The 18,625-nt window shown below is 25.2% G+C and overlaps 1 protein-coding gene across 2 annotated transcripts in view; it reads left to right on the forward strand.

The window, feature by feature from the left end:
• Positions 1 to 16,912, forward strand: part of path (solute carrier family 36 member pathetic) — a 337,200-nt gene extending 320,288 nt beyond the window's left edge. For both annotated transcript variants that reach the window (XM_075373145.1, XM_075373144.1), the window contains 3 exons: positions 1,001 to 1,179; positions 3,767 to 3,933; positions 6,144 to 16,912. In XM_075373145.1, coding sequence (XP_075229260.1) covers positions 1,001 to 1,179; positions 3,767 to 3,933; positions 6,144 to 6,523 — 726 coding nt within the window. In that variant the 3' untranslated portion in view covers positions 6,524 to 16,912. The remainder of the gene's footprint in view (positions 1 to 1,000; positions 1,180 to 3,766; positions 3,934 to 6,143) is intronic.
• The last annotated feature ends 1,713 nt before the right edge of the window (positions 16,913 to 18,625 follow it).

The raw sequence follows: 18,625 nt of genomic DNA on the forward strand, positions 1-18,625 counted from the left end.
TGTGTTATTTGTGTACGGTAAAGTTTTATATTTTAGAATGTAACGGGTCTGTATATGCGTCGTGTATGAAATGTAACATTTATTGAGGCTCTTTCAAAAAACAACTTTTTTTAAGATTTAAAATAGGCTGTCAGGTCACTGACAGATTTTTCCTAAAATCTCTTCTTCATTATCCATGATGTTTCTGTTTTATCCATCATCTGGAAAAAGTGTAAAATACATTTATGATACCAAATGGTTGTAGGGCATCCTGACATAAATCACTCATGAGTATGAGATAACTATTCCCAAGAAACAGAAGAATAAACTCACGTCAACCTTACTCTGGTAAGAAAGGAGAAGTGTATTGGTTTCCTGTATCTTCCGCTCAGCTAGTGTATTCTCTTTTTTTAATTACAGACCTATATCTGATTACAGCTTTCCTACTTCTATTGTTTATGATAAAAAATGGGTTATTGTTTAGTATCTGCATTCCAAGGGATTGAAACACAGATAGTAGTCTCTCTACTGGTGATTTCTACATTATTTTCATCATCGTAGGGACTGGGTGTATAATAAAAATCATTATTTTCAGAGATAGCAGTTTTCTAACTAGTGTCGATTGTATTCAGATGCTTTACATGGATCCCAGTCATAAGAAAACCTGGTACAAATTAAAAAAAACTACAAATTAATATACCGTACTCCTTTTTATGGGTCTTTGGAACACAGTACATTATATGTTACTTCCTCTCCTCTCAGTAAAGAAAATGTTCTGTTTAATAGATTTTTCTGACTTTGATTTTTATTTCAGACATAAAAATGTTGTTTTGTTTTTTGATTTTTAAATTTAGAGTAATGTAGATGTAAAAAGAAGATTATACCTCGTAATCTTATCATAACTCTATATAACATGAATACCATTAGACATTACTGACTTTCTTTTATAACAAGAAACACAAATAAAATTTAAAATCTTATTTTTTTAATATATTAAATATTGACTGTTTTACTTTTACAGGTTATGCCACTGGAAAATGCTATGAAAACACCCCAACATTTTATTGGTATATGTGGTGTATTAAACCAAGGTATGGGAGGTGTTACACTTATCTATATCTTATTAGGTTTCTTAGGGTATCTTAAATATGGTGATTTAACAAAAGACAGTATAACGTTAAATCTGCCCGATACTGATATGTAAGTATTATACTCTTGTATTTTTTTTTATTTTTTAACGATATGGGTATTAAAACTAAGCAGTTATAAATATTCAGTTGACTTGCGTTAGTTTGAAATCAAATTTCTTTTCTGACATAAAATATAAGATAAACAGCAATTCCCAATTCATAATTAGACTTCATTATTACTGCAAACATTTATACTGCAAACATTTATTTATAGAATGTTAAATTTTTAATGCTGAAGTAAGTTTTTAAAGCAGAAAAGTTAACTAACAGTAACTAACTTATAATGCTGTAGTGTTGGTTGATTTGACAGAGAAACTTAAGTCCTGTATTGAAAATTATAAGGACCTGATGAATAAAATGTAAGTACAGCTTTATCTCAGGAGGTTTAAAACTAGTACTGAAGTAATTTTTTAAAAAATGCACTATTATGTTATTAAATTGCAAATCTCATTTTTACAGTAAATTAATATAGATAGATAGATTTATTACATATTTTTATTACTATACATGAGCCATTAGTAAATTAAAATCAGGATCAATTTTAATTCTCCCTAGAAGATCACGGCACACTTCCACACTATTGCATTACTGCTCAACAGTGAGGATTTTTGAGAACAATTCTGCAGAAACTTTTTCCATGTCCAATTCATTTGTCAAAATTCGATGGAATGTGGTATGGTTCAAATTCAATTGTTCTGCAATCATTCTGACAGTTAATTGCCAGTCATACCATATCAAGTCTCTGATTCACTCAACATTTTCATCAATTTTGATATTAACGGTCTTCCAGAGCATGGATCTTCTGCAACTGATTGCCAGCTATCTGATTGCCGGCTCATGACAAGAGTGTCATCTCTGTATCCCCTTTTCAATTTTGAAAAAGTTTCAGTAGCATTCTCACAGAGTTTAACAGAAACCTTGATTGCATAATGTTGCTCGTAATTAGTATCACTCATTTTTATAACACAACCAAAACTCGTTTGACGAAAAATTTGTTTACGTCTCACATGGCAACAATAGACTAAAAATATTAATACAATATAAATTAGCTGTTCATATAACCATATGTTTACTAATACAGACCTCATATTTTACCAACTTTTTTTTTATTTTAAATAATTGTCATATGCGCTACCTCACAGGTTAGAAAGCAGAGTTTATTTGGAATACACTAGTTATGTTAAATCATATTAGTGAAATTCCTCAAAAATAGGTTCACTTATAGAATTGACATAAAAATTATGTTGTAAACTTTTACATTTAGAATATTTCTGCTTTAACTTTCTCTAATTTAATTTCAGCTCTATTATTGCATTAATTCACTGGAGATAAAATTAAAATACTAATAATACATTAAATATACAAACTAAGTTTAAAATATTCTGTAAAAATTATTAATGAAAAATACTGCATCCATTCTAAAAAATTTACCTTGTTACTTATGTAAATGTGCCCTGCATGATAGTTATGAAAAAATACTTTTATTTATTGTTCATGTATTCATTATCTATGAAACAAACCTTAAAAGGAAGGAACTGCCTCATAGCTAGCGAGTCATATGTTTTTAGAAAGATTGGCTTATAATGTTTACTCACTTAGGGATCTCATTGTAGTTCAAATATATTGCAAGTACAATGAATGTAAAATTACATTAGTACTTCGTATTATTTATATATTTTGGTTTAATCTTTGGAAATTTACTAATAATGTCTATTAGTTAATTTCGTTGTACATCTAAAAATAAATAATATACTTTTATATTATTTATAAAATAATATAAATAATATTAAATAATAAATAATATAAATAATATTTTGGGCTATTTTGGACTCTTTTCGTCCAGTCAAATCCAATCAAAAGGGAAGGTGCACAAATAAATCTATCAACAATACTAAATCCAACATTTCAACTTCCTATAGCTAATCATTTTTGAATTATATTCGAGATAAATACGTACAGACGTCACCCCGAAACTAGTCAAAATAAATTCAGCGATGGTCAAAATGTATATTTCCGTTAAAGTTTGAAAACCGAAATTTTTAGCTATCACAATTCTTCCTTTATATCGTACAAGGAAGTAAAAAGAAGCCCGTTTGATGCTTGGAGCTCCCAATTTTTAAAAAAAAAAAAATTGGGAGCGGTCTATAATGTGAACCGATTATAGACCGAGAAGAAGTACTATGTATAATCTGTACGTATGAGTTAAAAACATAGAATTTTATTAGGAAAAAAAAAATGTTAGCCGTAGCCCAAAATGTGGAAAGTTTTACATTTAAAATCCCAAAATTTGATCAGAATACTTCTAATTGATATGAGGTCAAACTAAAGTAAATTTTGTAACATTTATAAAGTCATTGAAGTGGATGTGGGCATCATCTACATACTGTATAAATAAAAAATTATACATAATCAAAGAATTGTGACTAAGCGATTGATAGAAAGAAGCTAAAGAAACAGACAAATTTTAAGAGACAGAATTGAAAGTTAATAACTTTAAATAAGAGTTTCTCTCAGCATGAGGATCATACCAGCTTTGATCCCCTTTGATTTAATAAAATTTATTGATTAAATTGTAATTTATATGTTATTTTTTTCAGTGCTGCTCAGGTTGTAAAAGTTTTCATTGGATTAGCTGTATATTGTACATATGGACTTCAATATTTTGTGTGTTTGGAAATCGTGTGGAATGCTTTTAAAGACCGATTTAAGAATAATGTTCGTTTTGGAGATTATTTGGTCAGAACTGTTCTCACAAGTTGTACTGGTTAGTATTATAGTGTGTTTTTAAAGCTGTGTTTATTCTTTAGTACAAGTCACTAATGTTATTATATATATATATATATATATATTATAAATTTAAAATGGCACTGAGCAATCAGTGCCATCAGTGACTAATATAGCAATATTAGTCACTAATAAACATTGACAACAAACAGATAAATCACAGATTTTCAGTTGGTTTATTCCAACTGTTTGAAACTGTCAGGTTTTAAACAGTTGTATGTATTCCCTCTTATTATTATTTCTCCCACTAAGTAGAAGCAGTTCATATAAAATTTTTACTCTCTGTAGAAAGGGATACATTAATGAGCTTCTTTACAGTATCTGTCTCTATAGTTCTTTTTGTTATGATGAAAGTACAAATTTTTTGTACGAGTAATAACATTCATTATGCAGCTACTGTTTGTGTGAACAGAATGAAGAGGTTTTTTTTTAGAGCTGAATATTACTATCTGCATTTTGGTGAGCTGATTTATAGTAGAATATTTGTCCATTAAGTATGTCAAATGTGTTATGTTTGTTAATATACTGTTTTAGTAAAGTTAACAATAATTGTTCTCAGTATTACATTGAGCAAACCTCTCATTCATCTACAAAGAGCAAATGTAAACAATTTATAAGAATCAACCTTCACAAATCAACTCATAGAAACAAGATTTATAACAAGATATTAACAACCCCAACATGCTATTTTTACCTCCGATTTAAAAAACTTGAATTCAACATATTGCAAACAACATGAAAATTTATGTACACATTAAATTTAATAAAAATGTTAATTTATATTATTAAATAATTATAGATCATGTCAGGAATGGTATATAAGGTATTTAACAGACAACTGTTCTAGCATTTACCTGGACGGATCAAGGAAAAATATTAAAAAATCAGATCAGATGAGGTTTACAAATTGAAAAAGAGGAATTGTTATATTCTGTATCCACATAATTGTATGAAATACAGTGATTCAATTATTAGAAGATGTTAATAAATAATATCAGTAAAATATAAATTTTAAGGAGGTTAATTAATAATAAATACAATATTTGAATGCGGTATAACTTTAGGTTTAACTAATTAAAAACTCATCAATCTGATAGTAGTGGTGCTTTTGATAAAAGAAAATTTTATATTATAATTTTAAATAAATATGTAAGAAATACTTTTGTTAGCTATTCTAACAAATTAAAAAATAATGTTGTTCAGTAAAAGTATATTGAAAAAGATTCACATATATACTACTGAACATACTGCAATATTGTGTTATAAAAATTAAAGAGATCACAATTTATGTAGATAATAAAACTAAACTTTTTTTGAAATTTGTAAAATAAATTTACAAATTTTTTTTGAAAAAAAGAATTTGTACATTTATTTTATTTTTCCTATAGATTTGTTATTATTTATTTTAAAACTAACTGTATCTTGTTTGTAAGTTGATACTGAATATTTAAAATACATGTATGTATATGTTAGGTGTCTTAAAAAGGTTATAACCAACCTGACACTCCTGAAACTGTCATAGATACTCTCAAGATAATAACCAGACTTACTAAGGGAAGGGAGAAGTAGTTCCCCATTGTTTCTTTGACGAATCAAAGAATAGGAGATTCAGCTCTACAAGTAACAACTTTATTCTGTTAACCAAGCAATTGTGTGTATAGTGAACATGATTATTGTCAGAGAAAGCAACTCTGACAAGTACCTGTTATACTGGAAATGATTTATGAACATTGTAGCCTTAAGAATTACTAAAAACAGCAGATAAAATGACCCTTTCAGTTAGTATATGACATATTAATGCATTATATATTACCTTTACCTAGTAGGAGATTTTAAAATATACAATGATATATAATTAATTAAATTAATAAAGTAAAAAATAAAAAAATAAAACTATAAATTATTATTTTTAATTTAATATAGTTATTAGTACAACAGTTATGTAAAATAACTATTGATAAATATAATTTATAGAGGACAAACAAATTAAAAAAAATTGCAGTTGTTAAACTATTTAAAGAAAGATAAATTTGTAAAAAAAATGTTTTATGTTAATTGTGATCAAAAAATGTGATAGTTTTGATATAAAACACTAATATTTAAATAAAACCTTTATAAAATTGTAGAAAATGTGTAGACGAATAAATTAATTTTAAAGAAATTATAACAATTTTTTTTTTCTTTTTTCAGTTTTACTTGCAGTTGCAGTTCCTACTATTGGACCATTTATTTCTCTGATAGGAGCTCTGTGTTTCTCATTTCTCGGGCTTATCATTCCAGTTTTTATAGAATTTGTTACTTTTTGGGATGTAGGATTTGGTAGCTGCAATTGGATCGTGTGGAAAAACATACTTGTTCTTATCTTTGGTGTACTTGCATTAATATTTGGATCATATACTAGTATCTTACAAATCATTAAAGAATATTCTCCAAGCGAATCAATTGAAGAGGGAGAAAAGGTACTTGGAGTTGTAGGACGTGCTGCTGTTCCGTATTTAAATAGTACATTGGATTCAGTTTTAAATGGTACATTGGATTCAGTTTTAAATGGTACAATGAGTCCTGAATAAGCTTCCTTTCTATATTAGAAATTGTGCTGTTTTTATAGCTGAATAATTAATTATGAGCGTATTTATTAAGTACAAAAATGGTTAAGAGGTAATTTTTAATTTTATTTAAATCGTGCTCATAAACTGTTTATTATTGAAAATATTGTAAGTTCAGACACCTCATTTTTTACTATCAATTAATTAGTGATCGATTTATAAATCTAAATAAATTAGGTTATTTTCAAATGATAGTACACATAATCGAATATTCGTAAACATCGATAATGAAACCATAAAAACAATTATTAACAGCTGAAAATGTATTACAAGTATTTGAAAAGCTTTATGTGCAAAAAAACTTTTAAAATAAGTACTGCGATTAAGTGTCTGAAATTATAATTTCTTCCCCATTATTTTGTTGCAGTCTTTATTAATAATGTATATAATATTTGTTTTTAATGTATCATTAAAATAATACTGTACATTCTTAATTTAGTGAAATCTGTTACTGATTTTAGTTGAATTTATTATGATTTTTATGAACGTAGTGTTCAGAAATTATGCACTTCACTTGTTTAAGTTAATACTAAAATATTTGTTCTACGGAAAGTTGTATTTTTTATTCGTATAAACTGAAATCTACCTGAAATCAGTTTTATTCATCATTTATATTTTACTGCATAATGTTAAAAATGGTGCTATATGAAATATACTGCAGTATTTATTGATAATTGTTTTTTAAGTAAATACTACTAAGTAGTGTTTTGTAATATTGAGTTGATAAATGTTTTACATTTTATAAAATTATTTTTAACTGGAGTGGATTCCTTTAGAATTTAATAGATTTATATTTATTGTTATTTAATTAAAAAAGTCACTTTTACCAGTGTTTCCTTTTCTTCAAATTTTGAGAAGTGGAGTTTTTTTTATTTAATTTTCAGCTTGAAAAAAGTTTTAATTTTTAATTACAATTAATAAATTTTACATAACCTATTAAATTATTTTCTACTTGAATAACAAAAAAATAAAAATTAAAAAAATAAGAATGGTGTGCAAATAGCAGTATATACAACATATATTCTGATTTTGTAATTAGAACTATTATATGAAAAAATGAAATTTCTTTTCTGCAAAATTAGCTGATTGGTCGGTCTTTTCTGAGATAAACATACATCATTAATTTACATGGTTATAAGGTTTAACCTTTTATAATTAGGGCTAATTGTTTCAGAGTGGTGAGTTTTTGAATTTGGGTGGGAGGGAGAAGTTCTTTATTATAACTGCACTTGTTATATGAATAATTTTTTTTAAATATACTTTCTTAAAAAGGTTTTACCGAATGTAAAAATTGTACTTTTTAGATGGCATTTGTTTAATTATGGTTGTGATTTTAAACAAAACTAAAATATTAAAGTATTTTTTTTTTTTTTAAATTATCTATCTATATATATATATATATATATATATATATATATATAAAATGTCTCCTCTCTACACCTCCCCAATCTCATAAAATTTGTTTTCTTTGAGTTATTATAATTTATTGCCCAAACTTAAGACTGCCTTTCCACAACTATTTTTTAAATAAATATGTTAGGTCAGAGGAAACAACATCATGGCTGATATTGATGATTGTATTAATTAAAGCAATAGATTTGTAAGTCATTCTTCATCTTTTTGTATTATTAGAAAATACAAACTATAATTCTGTTTCAAAAGAACAACTATGTTTTGATGTAATTTATTTAACTGGAAATACCAAAATCCTATTCATCTTATTATCATTAAACAAAATCATAGAATTTAATTTAGTATGCATAACTGATACTGATAAATGTAAGCTGTAAATTGTGTGTGTATATATATATATATATATTGAACTCTAAATTATGTTTGAAATCTCATATGTACTTAAAAATATGTCTAAAAAAGTTAAGTTTATTTCTGTATCAAAAATCAATTTTTATACCAATTGTATTAAAATTATATTGATTTTTTTTTAGACAGTAAATTGTTTTTATAAAAAATGACTGATTTATTTTCATTTTTTCCTTCTTATTTTTTTAACAACAGTAAATATGTTAAAACTGATAGAGAAGATGGTCATGTAAATAATTAATTCATCATAAAAATATGTTGAAGCATATTGAACTTCATATATTATATTCTAATATTATATTCTAGAACTTGTATTAAAAAAATGGTACTGTTTCTCCTTACTTCTTTAGAAAGTTTTGAAAATGTCCCAAAAAACTTAATTCACCATTGTTAAGAGAAATTGTATCAGTTGGATAAAGCTTCAATTTCATCAGCTTTTGTTTTCATTTTCTTGATTATTCATCGATTACTTTATGTTAGCAAATGTTATGTAAGTTAACAACTAAGGAAATCGTTAATCTGGACTTGGCAGCATTATTATCAATATTAAAGATTTAAACATTTTTTTTAATATGATTTTACAATCACATTTTAAAAATAATTAATTTATATAATAAATATGATGTATTGATAACTGAAATTGTAGTCATCGATAATTAATCTGCCTAATTATGGCCTGAAGTACCAAAATATACTGATTATGTAATTTAAATACCTTAACTTCTTTGCATTTATTATGGTTTTTTAAATTACTTAGTAAAACCACAATATTTGAGGCTATTTTACCTTAGAAAGATCTATGGGTAAGTTTACTTTTTAAGGTTATGAGGTTTTTGTGCTTTTTAATATTTATAGAAAATGATTTATTTTATAAATACTGAAGAAGTAGAACAGTAAATTTTGAAAATTAATTTTCAAGGATGCTTTTGCTGAACTACATGATAGTAAGTGTATGCTGTGTATAACCATCTGTCTTTATAATTAATAGGGAATAGATTTTTTAATAAATAAATAATTTGGTGAAACCTCTTCTCATGTATTTCCATTTAAATATTTAAAAATTTTCTACTTACGGAACATGTGGTAAAAAAATATTTATACCAATGTTCTGTATTTTAATATATGCTTTGAAAAGATCAGGTGCACATTGAATTCAGTGATAACCAGCATTAAAAAAACAACTACAAACATTTCATTAATTTATAAATACAATAATAAATACTCTTTCTTTACATACATTAGGCATTAAATTTTAAATTAAAAAAATTATTCTTATTTGGGCAAGATGAAAGCTTGTAATATAAATTTTTAGCATTGAAGCTATATTTTCTACCATGGGGTAAACCATCACACTTAGAATAAAAAAACGTAACAAAAGAAAAAAGTACAAAACAAAATTATGATCACAGAAAGAATAAATATACCTTCTCAGGCTTTAGATATACAACTTTTTACTGAAATTGCTATGTATACGAGATGCCTTATAGTACTTTCTTTGTTCCTGTATTACAATAAACATAGAACAACAGCTGTAGTCATGAATCTGTCAGGTTTTATAGTCTGTCAGACTGACATACAGTTGGACTAATATTATGCAATTGATCTAGACTAGTCCTTATGTTACCATCCTCATGGTTCAGAAGTCATGTTAACCATATATGTAGTTGATGAGATCATTTCTAAAAATCAAAAAAAAACTTTCTAGAATGTTTGTGAAAAAAATGCTGTTATCATTGTTCCTTAAATCCTCAAGTAGTGGATGTCCATCAGCATAATCTAATAAAAGTAAACCATTAACTGCAAACTAATTTTAATTTTTGTTTAGATATTTTACTTTCCTTGGTAGAACATTTCCAATTACTATTATGCACTAGCTACTTTTCTGTTACAAAAAATTATGACCTCTTTTTGTGAAAAATAACAATGAAATAGTGATCACTTTTTGTGTCGCTAATTGTGTCAAAATAGTAGTATGGATTTTTTATCCTAAGTTACAAGGTTTTATTTATACATTTTTATAAATTTTTCTTATGAAAAATAGATTTATTAATCATTTTACTGACATTTCTTCAAAAATCTTTTTGAAAATAGCGATGTTTGCTATTTACATCTATAATAAAGATTAAAGATGGAAATGGATTTCTTGTTTAAGATTCATTTCAGACACTCAATGTTTGCTTATAAAATTTGATCTTATGCATACATGTGTAAATTATAATGTTTAAATGTTATTATTTTGTATAAATATGATTTGCATACAAATAAATACTTGAAGCTTTTAAATTTATAAATAACTTGAAATTAGAGAATATTTTTGTAAGGTTTATGGAAAAAGTTCCTGAAATATGAATTTTGAACATGAAAACAATCATTAAGGCTAGTGTAATAAATACAGTGATGCTTTTTCATATTGTCATTATCATTTCTTTTTTTAAGTAAAACTAAGGAATAAGTAATAAATTAGTAAAAAGCTTGTGCACTAATTTTGAAACAAAATTCTCTTAATTTCTGAAAGAGTTTAAAAAAATTTATGAGAGATTTTTTCCCAAAATTAATCAATTAATTAAGTTTATCTGGTAGATGTAGTAGTGTAGTATAAATGTAGTAGTTTTTATACTAAAGTACTTTATTAATAATAATTAACTAAATAAAAAAATAATTATAATGTAAATTAAGTCTAAATGTTCTTTATGCTATTATTAATAAGGGATTGTGATAAGAATAGATTGCAAGTTTGTGGTATTTGTGAAAGTAGTAAATGCATGCTCTTCTATTTATGTCTGTATGGAAGTGTTCATATGTAAAGTAAAATCTTAAATTTTTGTGTATAAATTTAATATTATAAAATTAAAGTAAAAATTCTAGTTATGCACACATAAAATAAATTAATCATTTAATGATGATATTAAGTGATTATATTTATTATTTTTATTTATAATTTTATTTTTTAGAATTAAATACATTTATTATTACTTTATATCATTTGTGAAGAGGTAATTATTAAGAAATTTTTTAGTTATTAAAAAAATAATAATAGTAGTAGTAAAATATGTTATGTAGTTAGTGTTCTTTATTATATATATATTTTTTTAATTACCGATGTTGTGTTAAAGAATTTACTTACCTACACTTTAATATTACCACTTGCCTTATTATGATCACTATCTGTAAATGTGTTTATAAAATTTGGAAAGTAGAATTTTTTATACAGTTTAATTAAATGAGTTAAAATATGTTTTTCATTGCAGTTTTTAATTTAAATGAAAATATTATAATTAGTTAATTACACTGGGTCCCCATAATTTAAAATACTAATAATTTAAAAAAAAAAACATAATCCTATATCTTTGAGTACGTGTAAATCTTTATTATTTAAAAGAAACTATATATTAGAAACTTCATTTATTTTTTTATGATAATATCAAATGCATTTAAAAACAGTTTTATATGGGACACTTATTAATTAAAGCTATTTAGTCATATTATATTGAAAAATGTGGTATGATTTTAATATAATTTTTGCAAGAAATTATTTTAAAATTGGTATTAGAAACTTATTTCAGAAAAAAAATCAAAAATTCAGTTACTTACTTCATTTACATTTCAATTTTATTTTTCTTTATAAATTAATGATATTTTTGCTAAATTTGCTAAAGAAAAGAAAAAAAATCTTAGTCATTTTCATATATTGACTTAACAGTATTTTGCTAATACTGTTATTTTTCAGCTTAAAAAATCTAGGAATCAGTTTAAGGGACACTTAAGTGGCACATTTTATTTTTATATTATATTATTCAATGTGGTATTATTTAAATAAATTATATCTGCAGCAATTTATTTGTTTTTACTGCTCATAAAACTAAAAGAAATCATGCAGGGAGACTCATTCACTTATGTATCCTTATGATATTATGTATCCTTATGACTTTAAATTAAAAAAAAATTGTTAATTAGATAAACTTATATAAATAATTATAATTATAGTACACTTTATCAAGTTTTTTTTTTATTATTATTATTTGTTTAAAGTCGGTTGAATTAAGATAGATGGCAATGTTTAATAAATAGTAACTAATTAAATAAGGATCCATTTTTATTTAGAAATGAACAAGTTGTAACCCCTGACCATGATTTCTTTTAATACCCCACTGTTGCTGATCAACAAGGAGTAGAAAGGGTGGTTGCAGAATAAATAAATATACATTGCATATTCATACTACTTCCCAATCTGCAGACATCAGTCTGCTGCTTTTAATGATCTTGTTATAGTTTTCATATGAGCATATATTTTTTAAAAAAATTAACACAATTTGTTAAAATGCAATTAGTAATAATAATACAAGAATAATGAATACATCAAAACAAGAATACATCATTTGATATGTAATCTTACACAGACTCAGCCTAACCATTCCAGAGATGTGCGTTAATTGAACCCCAACCACCAAAATACACCATTATCCACTGTTTAGTATTAAAATCTGAATAAAGCAACTAAATTTTAGTAGGATTTGAACCTCAGAACCTTTGACTTTGAAAATCTGCTGTTAAACAATTGATTCATAATTCAAATTAACCACTAGACCTGCCTGGTGGGCTATTTATATACTTAACATTATTAATAGTTTTTTTTTTTTTTTTATATTAAACTTTATTGTTTCCATAACTATTATAAATAGTACATTTACAAATTAGACATATCTTTTAATTAAACTGAGATTCCAAAGATTATTTTGATAACTAAAACATATTGAAAACAATCTGGTATCTACACCAGATTTAATTAAGTGTCTCACTTAATACACACACACACAAAGTCATTTTATGTATACTTTTGTGTGTTATACTACAGGAATTGCTAATTACATTAAAAAATTTCTTTATTTATTGTTTCCTGACTCATAATTTTAGTTCTGTAATGAATAAATTGATGTCCTTTCTGTTCATTGTTGGGCAGTATTACTAACTGTAATATCTTTAGATAGAGAAAAAATTTCTTGATGAGAGCTGGATTCCTGTAGTAAGGACTGTTCCTTTCTCTTTAAGTAATAATATAATAAAAGTAGGTGCTTCCAGGAAGGGAAGGGTCTATTCTTAAGTGTAAATTAGATCTTTTGCTAGATCTAATCAGAGATTGCTGTTTAGAACCTTTACTATTCATATAATGGAGAGGTACTGATTAAAAATAATGAAAATTGAAATCTGTTTACATTATTAGGTTTCATCTTAGAGATTTCACTGCTTATTTCACTACCACCTTGAATTGACACTTTTTTGGGTCAGTTCACATGAACATTTGGAGTTCTAAGTTAAGATTAAACTGCCTTTGAATCACTTTGAAATATATATAATAAAATAAGTGTCTACAATTGTGCTAATATTAAATAATAATTAATTTATTTTTTTATATGTTAGTGTCAATATTTCAAGCATTCTAATTATTGCCTTAAGTATAGTTATAAAATACTATTAATGGTGCCTTGTAATTATTAGAAAAAATTGATTAGTGCTACTCATTATGCTGTGGTTTTAACTTTAAAAATTGTTTATAATAAATAATTTTTTTTATAATGTATTTATTATATAACTTTTTTAAATACTACTCGTACATGCTTTAGTTTACTACTAAGAATTAAAATTTTATTTGGTTCAAGGCATAGACAGTTAAAAATGTTCTTATCATCATATTATCATAATCATATTCTGATATTACTTTTATTAAAAATTAATAATTTGTGAATAATTTTGGAAGTGGGATAAAAAAACAGTTTTTCCAATTTTCTCTCTACTTATATATAAAAGTAAAGTTAAGTATTAATTATTTAATCTTGTTGAATTTTTGTTTAAATTTTATTTTGTACTTATTAAATTTTTTAAATGTATTGATATATTATTAAATAGTTACATATGTGTGTATATTTTTGTAGAATTTTTTTTTTTATAAAAAAAACTATAATTTTTAAAATGTATTGTACATTCCTAATAACAAAGGAATCCAAATAAAGTAAAGCATTTATATCAGTTGACGATTTTGTTTGGGTAATAATCTTTTTAGATAATTGATTTATGACTGGTAATCTTATAATGAAAATATTAAGTGATACAAAAACAGAAAATTATTTAAATAATTGTATGAAGTCATTATAACAAGAATAATTTTACTATATAAATAATATTATTTAAAAATAATTTTGAAAAAAGGGATTTGCTTTTTTCCATGTATTTTTATCTGGATTTTAATCCAGATATGTGATTTCTTGCTGTCAATCCTGTATCATACGCATGTCAGAACTTGAAACTACATATTGTGCATCTTCATTACATCGAAACAGGAAACTGTTAATATTCTGTAATAGCTTGCAGAGCATTTTTTTTTTACAGATTATCAATTTTTCAAATGAATGAAGTTTAGATAATTGAAGGAAGCACTATCGTGTTTTATTTATATAAACATTTACTCTCCTTAATCACATGCAACATATGATCTCAGATTGTTATAATTTGATTAACATTATAAGCAATCTTAACTTATTTATGAATGCAGCAGAATATTAATTTTTAATTAAAATATTAATTAAAAATTTTCAGCATGTATGTCTTTCACACAATTTATTATTGAAAATAGTACTTGTAAATTGTTGTGGTTTAAAAGAATTCCAGTTACAAAAACAGAAATCCTTATTGTTTTATACTGCTACATCTCGTAATGCTGATGATAATGACATTGTGCATGTGTTCTATGTGGACTTTGTATATTAATTGATTTTATTCATCATATTTTTAAAAAAAATTAACTATAATTATTAAATAATTAACATGACAGTATGCAAAATTTTACCTGATTATTAAATGCTTTATAAAATGTTGATATTCACCTGTCTAATCAAAATTTTCATAAATTAATTTCATGAAAATATAAATAAGTGTGATATATAATCACAATTATAATATAAAACACATGGTGTATGTACATGGTTATAAAATGACAGCCAAGAAAATGGAAAAGGTTTTTTTTTGTATTGAAAAATCTAAAAAATTTTAATGGTACAAAAAATGTACTATTACATATCTGTACTAAGTACCGTGGCATCTTTTCTGTCATATTTATTATGGAACAATATTCGCATGTCATGTGTGTGCTCATATTGCCTCACATAGATATCTGGTATCCAGATCTGGATAAATCAATAAACTGTGTTTATCGATTTATTTATTAGATTGCAGTAAATAAAATATTATTTAAAGAAATATAAAAGTTGTTAATTTTGTTCTTCTTGTACTTATTTCAAATTAACAAAAGATTAAATGCTCTAAAATCCTACTTGTTCACATATTTTAAGTAATAACAGAGTTTGGTTTATAGCGCGGAAATATATTGAGTTAGTTCAGAATTCTACCCAAGGGCATTTATATGTGTGTCTGTCTGTGTGTGCGTCCACTTTAGCTGAGAACATGCTTACATGATCATCATGCTTACTGCCCATCAAAAATATAAAAATTATATAAAAATATAAACAATTAAATAACAGTAATAATTATAAAATAAATTAATAAATTTTACTACTGTAATTATTCATTCAATATCGAAGCAGATCTTAAAACACAACTGTTTTCGATACAAATAAATCGACGCTGAAAATACTATCAATTATCCATTTAGAATCATATGTATGATTTTTTATTTTTTTACCCACCTGGAGGGCCTAGCTGCAAAGGCGACATGCCTGCGGCATGCCCTGCAGCTAGTAACTAATTATCCAGACAAGTTTAAGTGTAAATTACCTCAGACGTTTGGGCTGTATTGTATATTAATACATTTATTAAAAATACTTTTAATTATAGCAAAAATTTTTAATAAATTTGTTTTGAACAGAAAACTTAAATCTAATTACTTCTTTTGAAAAAATATTGTTCTTTACATTTATGGAAATGAAAATTAATTTGCAAATAAATAAGTATTGTTAACTCGCTAAAGAATAATTTTTTTTATTGAAAGAAAACGACTGTTATCTGTAACTTTATAATTATAAGATATTAATTTTAAAATTAAATTTGAAAAAAATTTATATTCTGTATTTTTATTTTAGCATAAAACCCATATAAAGTGATATTTTACCATAGAATAAGTTTTTTTTGTCAATTACTAAAAATAAGTTTATTAAAGACTGAAATTTTTTTTAGAATAATAGTTTTATTAGCAATTCTGAAAGATGTTTATTTAAAAAGAATCTCATATCACATTCATAGTGTAATTAAATATTAAGTGTATTTATTTAAACAATACTTAATTTTATATGGCTTTCTTTTAATTATTTATGGAAATAGGTTTTACAGAATGAGTATGTACTCTACAAAGATAATAATAAAATTACTGTTAATCTAATATTATTTATTTATTATGCAAGATATTTTATTCTTCCACAGTGTCACATTTGAGTTTATGCTTAGTTATATGGGTTCTCTCTGTTGTATTATTCTGAAATATGAGTTTTTTTGTAAAGTAATAAAGAATTTTGGCTTAAAAAAGAATAATTACTTATTTACTTCATTTAATTTTAACAACCTTCTCTTTTTTCACCCATACATTTTAGGATTTATAATTTCCATAAAATGCTGGCTAGTAATTATGGTTGTACTGTCTAAACTTGTTTGGTTTAACAAAGAGATAAATTTTATTCCATTAATCAAAATATTACATAACTATACATTAAAAGGGTCTTACTGATCACAAAAGTAAACATGACTTGTACCATGCTATTTAATCGTTTAAATATATATAAGAAAAGTAACCGTACATTTAGACACATCATCTATATTGTGTTCAGCGTAAGTGCCATTCTAGCTGTTGTTTGTAGTGATGAGATTTTACTGCACCGTGTACGATTGTGTGAGTGCAGAAATTACTGGGTGACACATTTGTTAGTCCTCACCAGTATTAATATAATACTTTTTTCTTGTTTTTGTCAAAAGTGATATACTTTAAACTTTACTTAACTTTAAATATAGCAACCATGTAATTAATTCATAAGTCAATTCAGTCAACATCAAATGAAAATATCAAACATAAAATTTATAATTTGTACGTGCAACTTTTGTGGCAAGTCTACTACAACATGGTTTATTTACAAAAGGATAGTTCTTAAAGTTATCAAGTATAACTATACTGGAAGAAATATGAAAAACGTAAATATTACTCACACTCATCATGCTATCTAGTTTTCATATATACACAAGGGAAGTAGTCTTGCATTTAAACACACAGGGTAACAGTACAACTGGAACCAAATGAAATGAGTAAAGCAACTTCTTTTATTCTACAAACCTTCATAAATGAAAGCCTAACCAAGTAAACTCAAAAAAGTGATTGAATATGATTGCAGATATCTAAAAACTAGGATTAGTTGAAAAATTCAGAAATGTCACCGGAACAGAATAATAAGCAGTTAACAAGGGATAAAAATTTAATCAGTGAAACTCAAAATTGTTAATGATTGAAATTGAACATCATAAAATCATTGATTTACTTATGCAAAGTGTCCTGGAAAGAACTGGCCGAACTTAAGGGACGCATTCAGGACACCAAAAAAAAAAAACGTTCATGTGGATAAATGGCTTACCTTATTTAATTCTCTATACTATATTGAGATATTTTAATCTAATTTGTTGAACATTTACCAAACACCACCTTATACAAAATAAGTTTTATAGAAACTTATATTTGAAAAATGTTTTATCTAATAAAACATAATTTGAGAAAACAAATATTTAGAAGCCTGTTAATGATTAAAAGATTTTAACGGTCACCATTTTGGAATTTTTAAATTATTTATTTTATAGCAGATGTTACATACAGTACACCAAATTCATTAAAATATCTACAAAAAATATCAAACTGAGGGAAAACGAAACAAGTTAGGACATTTGTTCATAAGAACTTTTATGTTTATTTTAATGTTCTGAAACAATCTCTTAAATTTTACCAACACCTACTGGATTTATAAAGTACTCCTTTAAATGGTCATTTTATTTATTTTATAACAACGTCCAAATTCTAGTGAAGTAGCTTATGAAATTATACATTTTTTTTTTTTTTTTTTTGTCTTCAGTCATTTGACTGGTTTGATGCAGCTCTCCAAGATTCCCTATCTAGTGCTAGTCGTTTCATTTCAGTATACCCTCTACATCCTACATCCCCAACAATTTGTTTTACATACTCCAAACGTGGCCTGCCTACACAATTTTTCC

This window comes from Lycorma delicatula, chromosome 8 (genome assembly GCF_047948215.1).
Source record: "Lycorma delicatula isolate Av1 chromosome 8, ASM4794821v1, whole genome shotgun sequence".
NCBI lineage: Eukaryota > Metazoa > Arthropoda > Insecta > Hemiptera > Fulgoridae > Lycorma > Lycorma delicatula.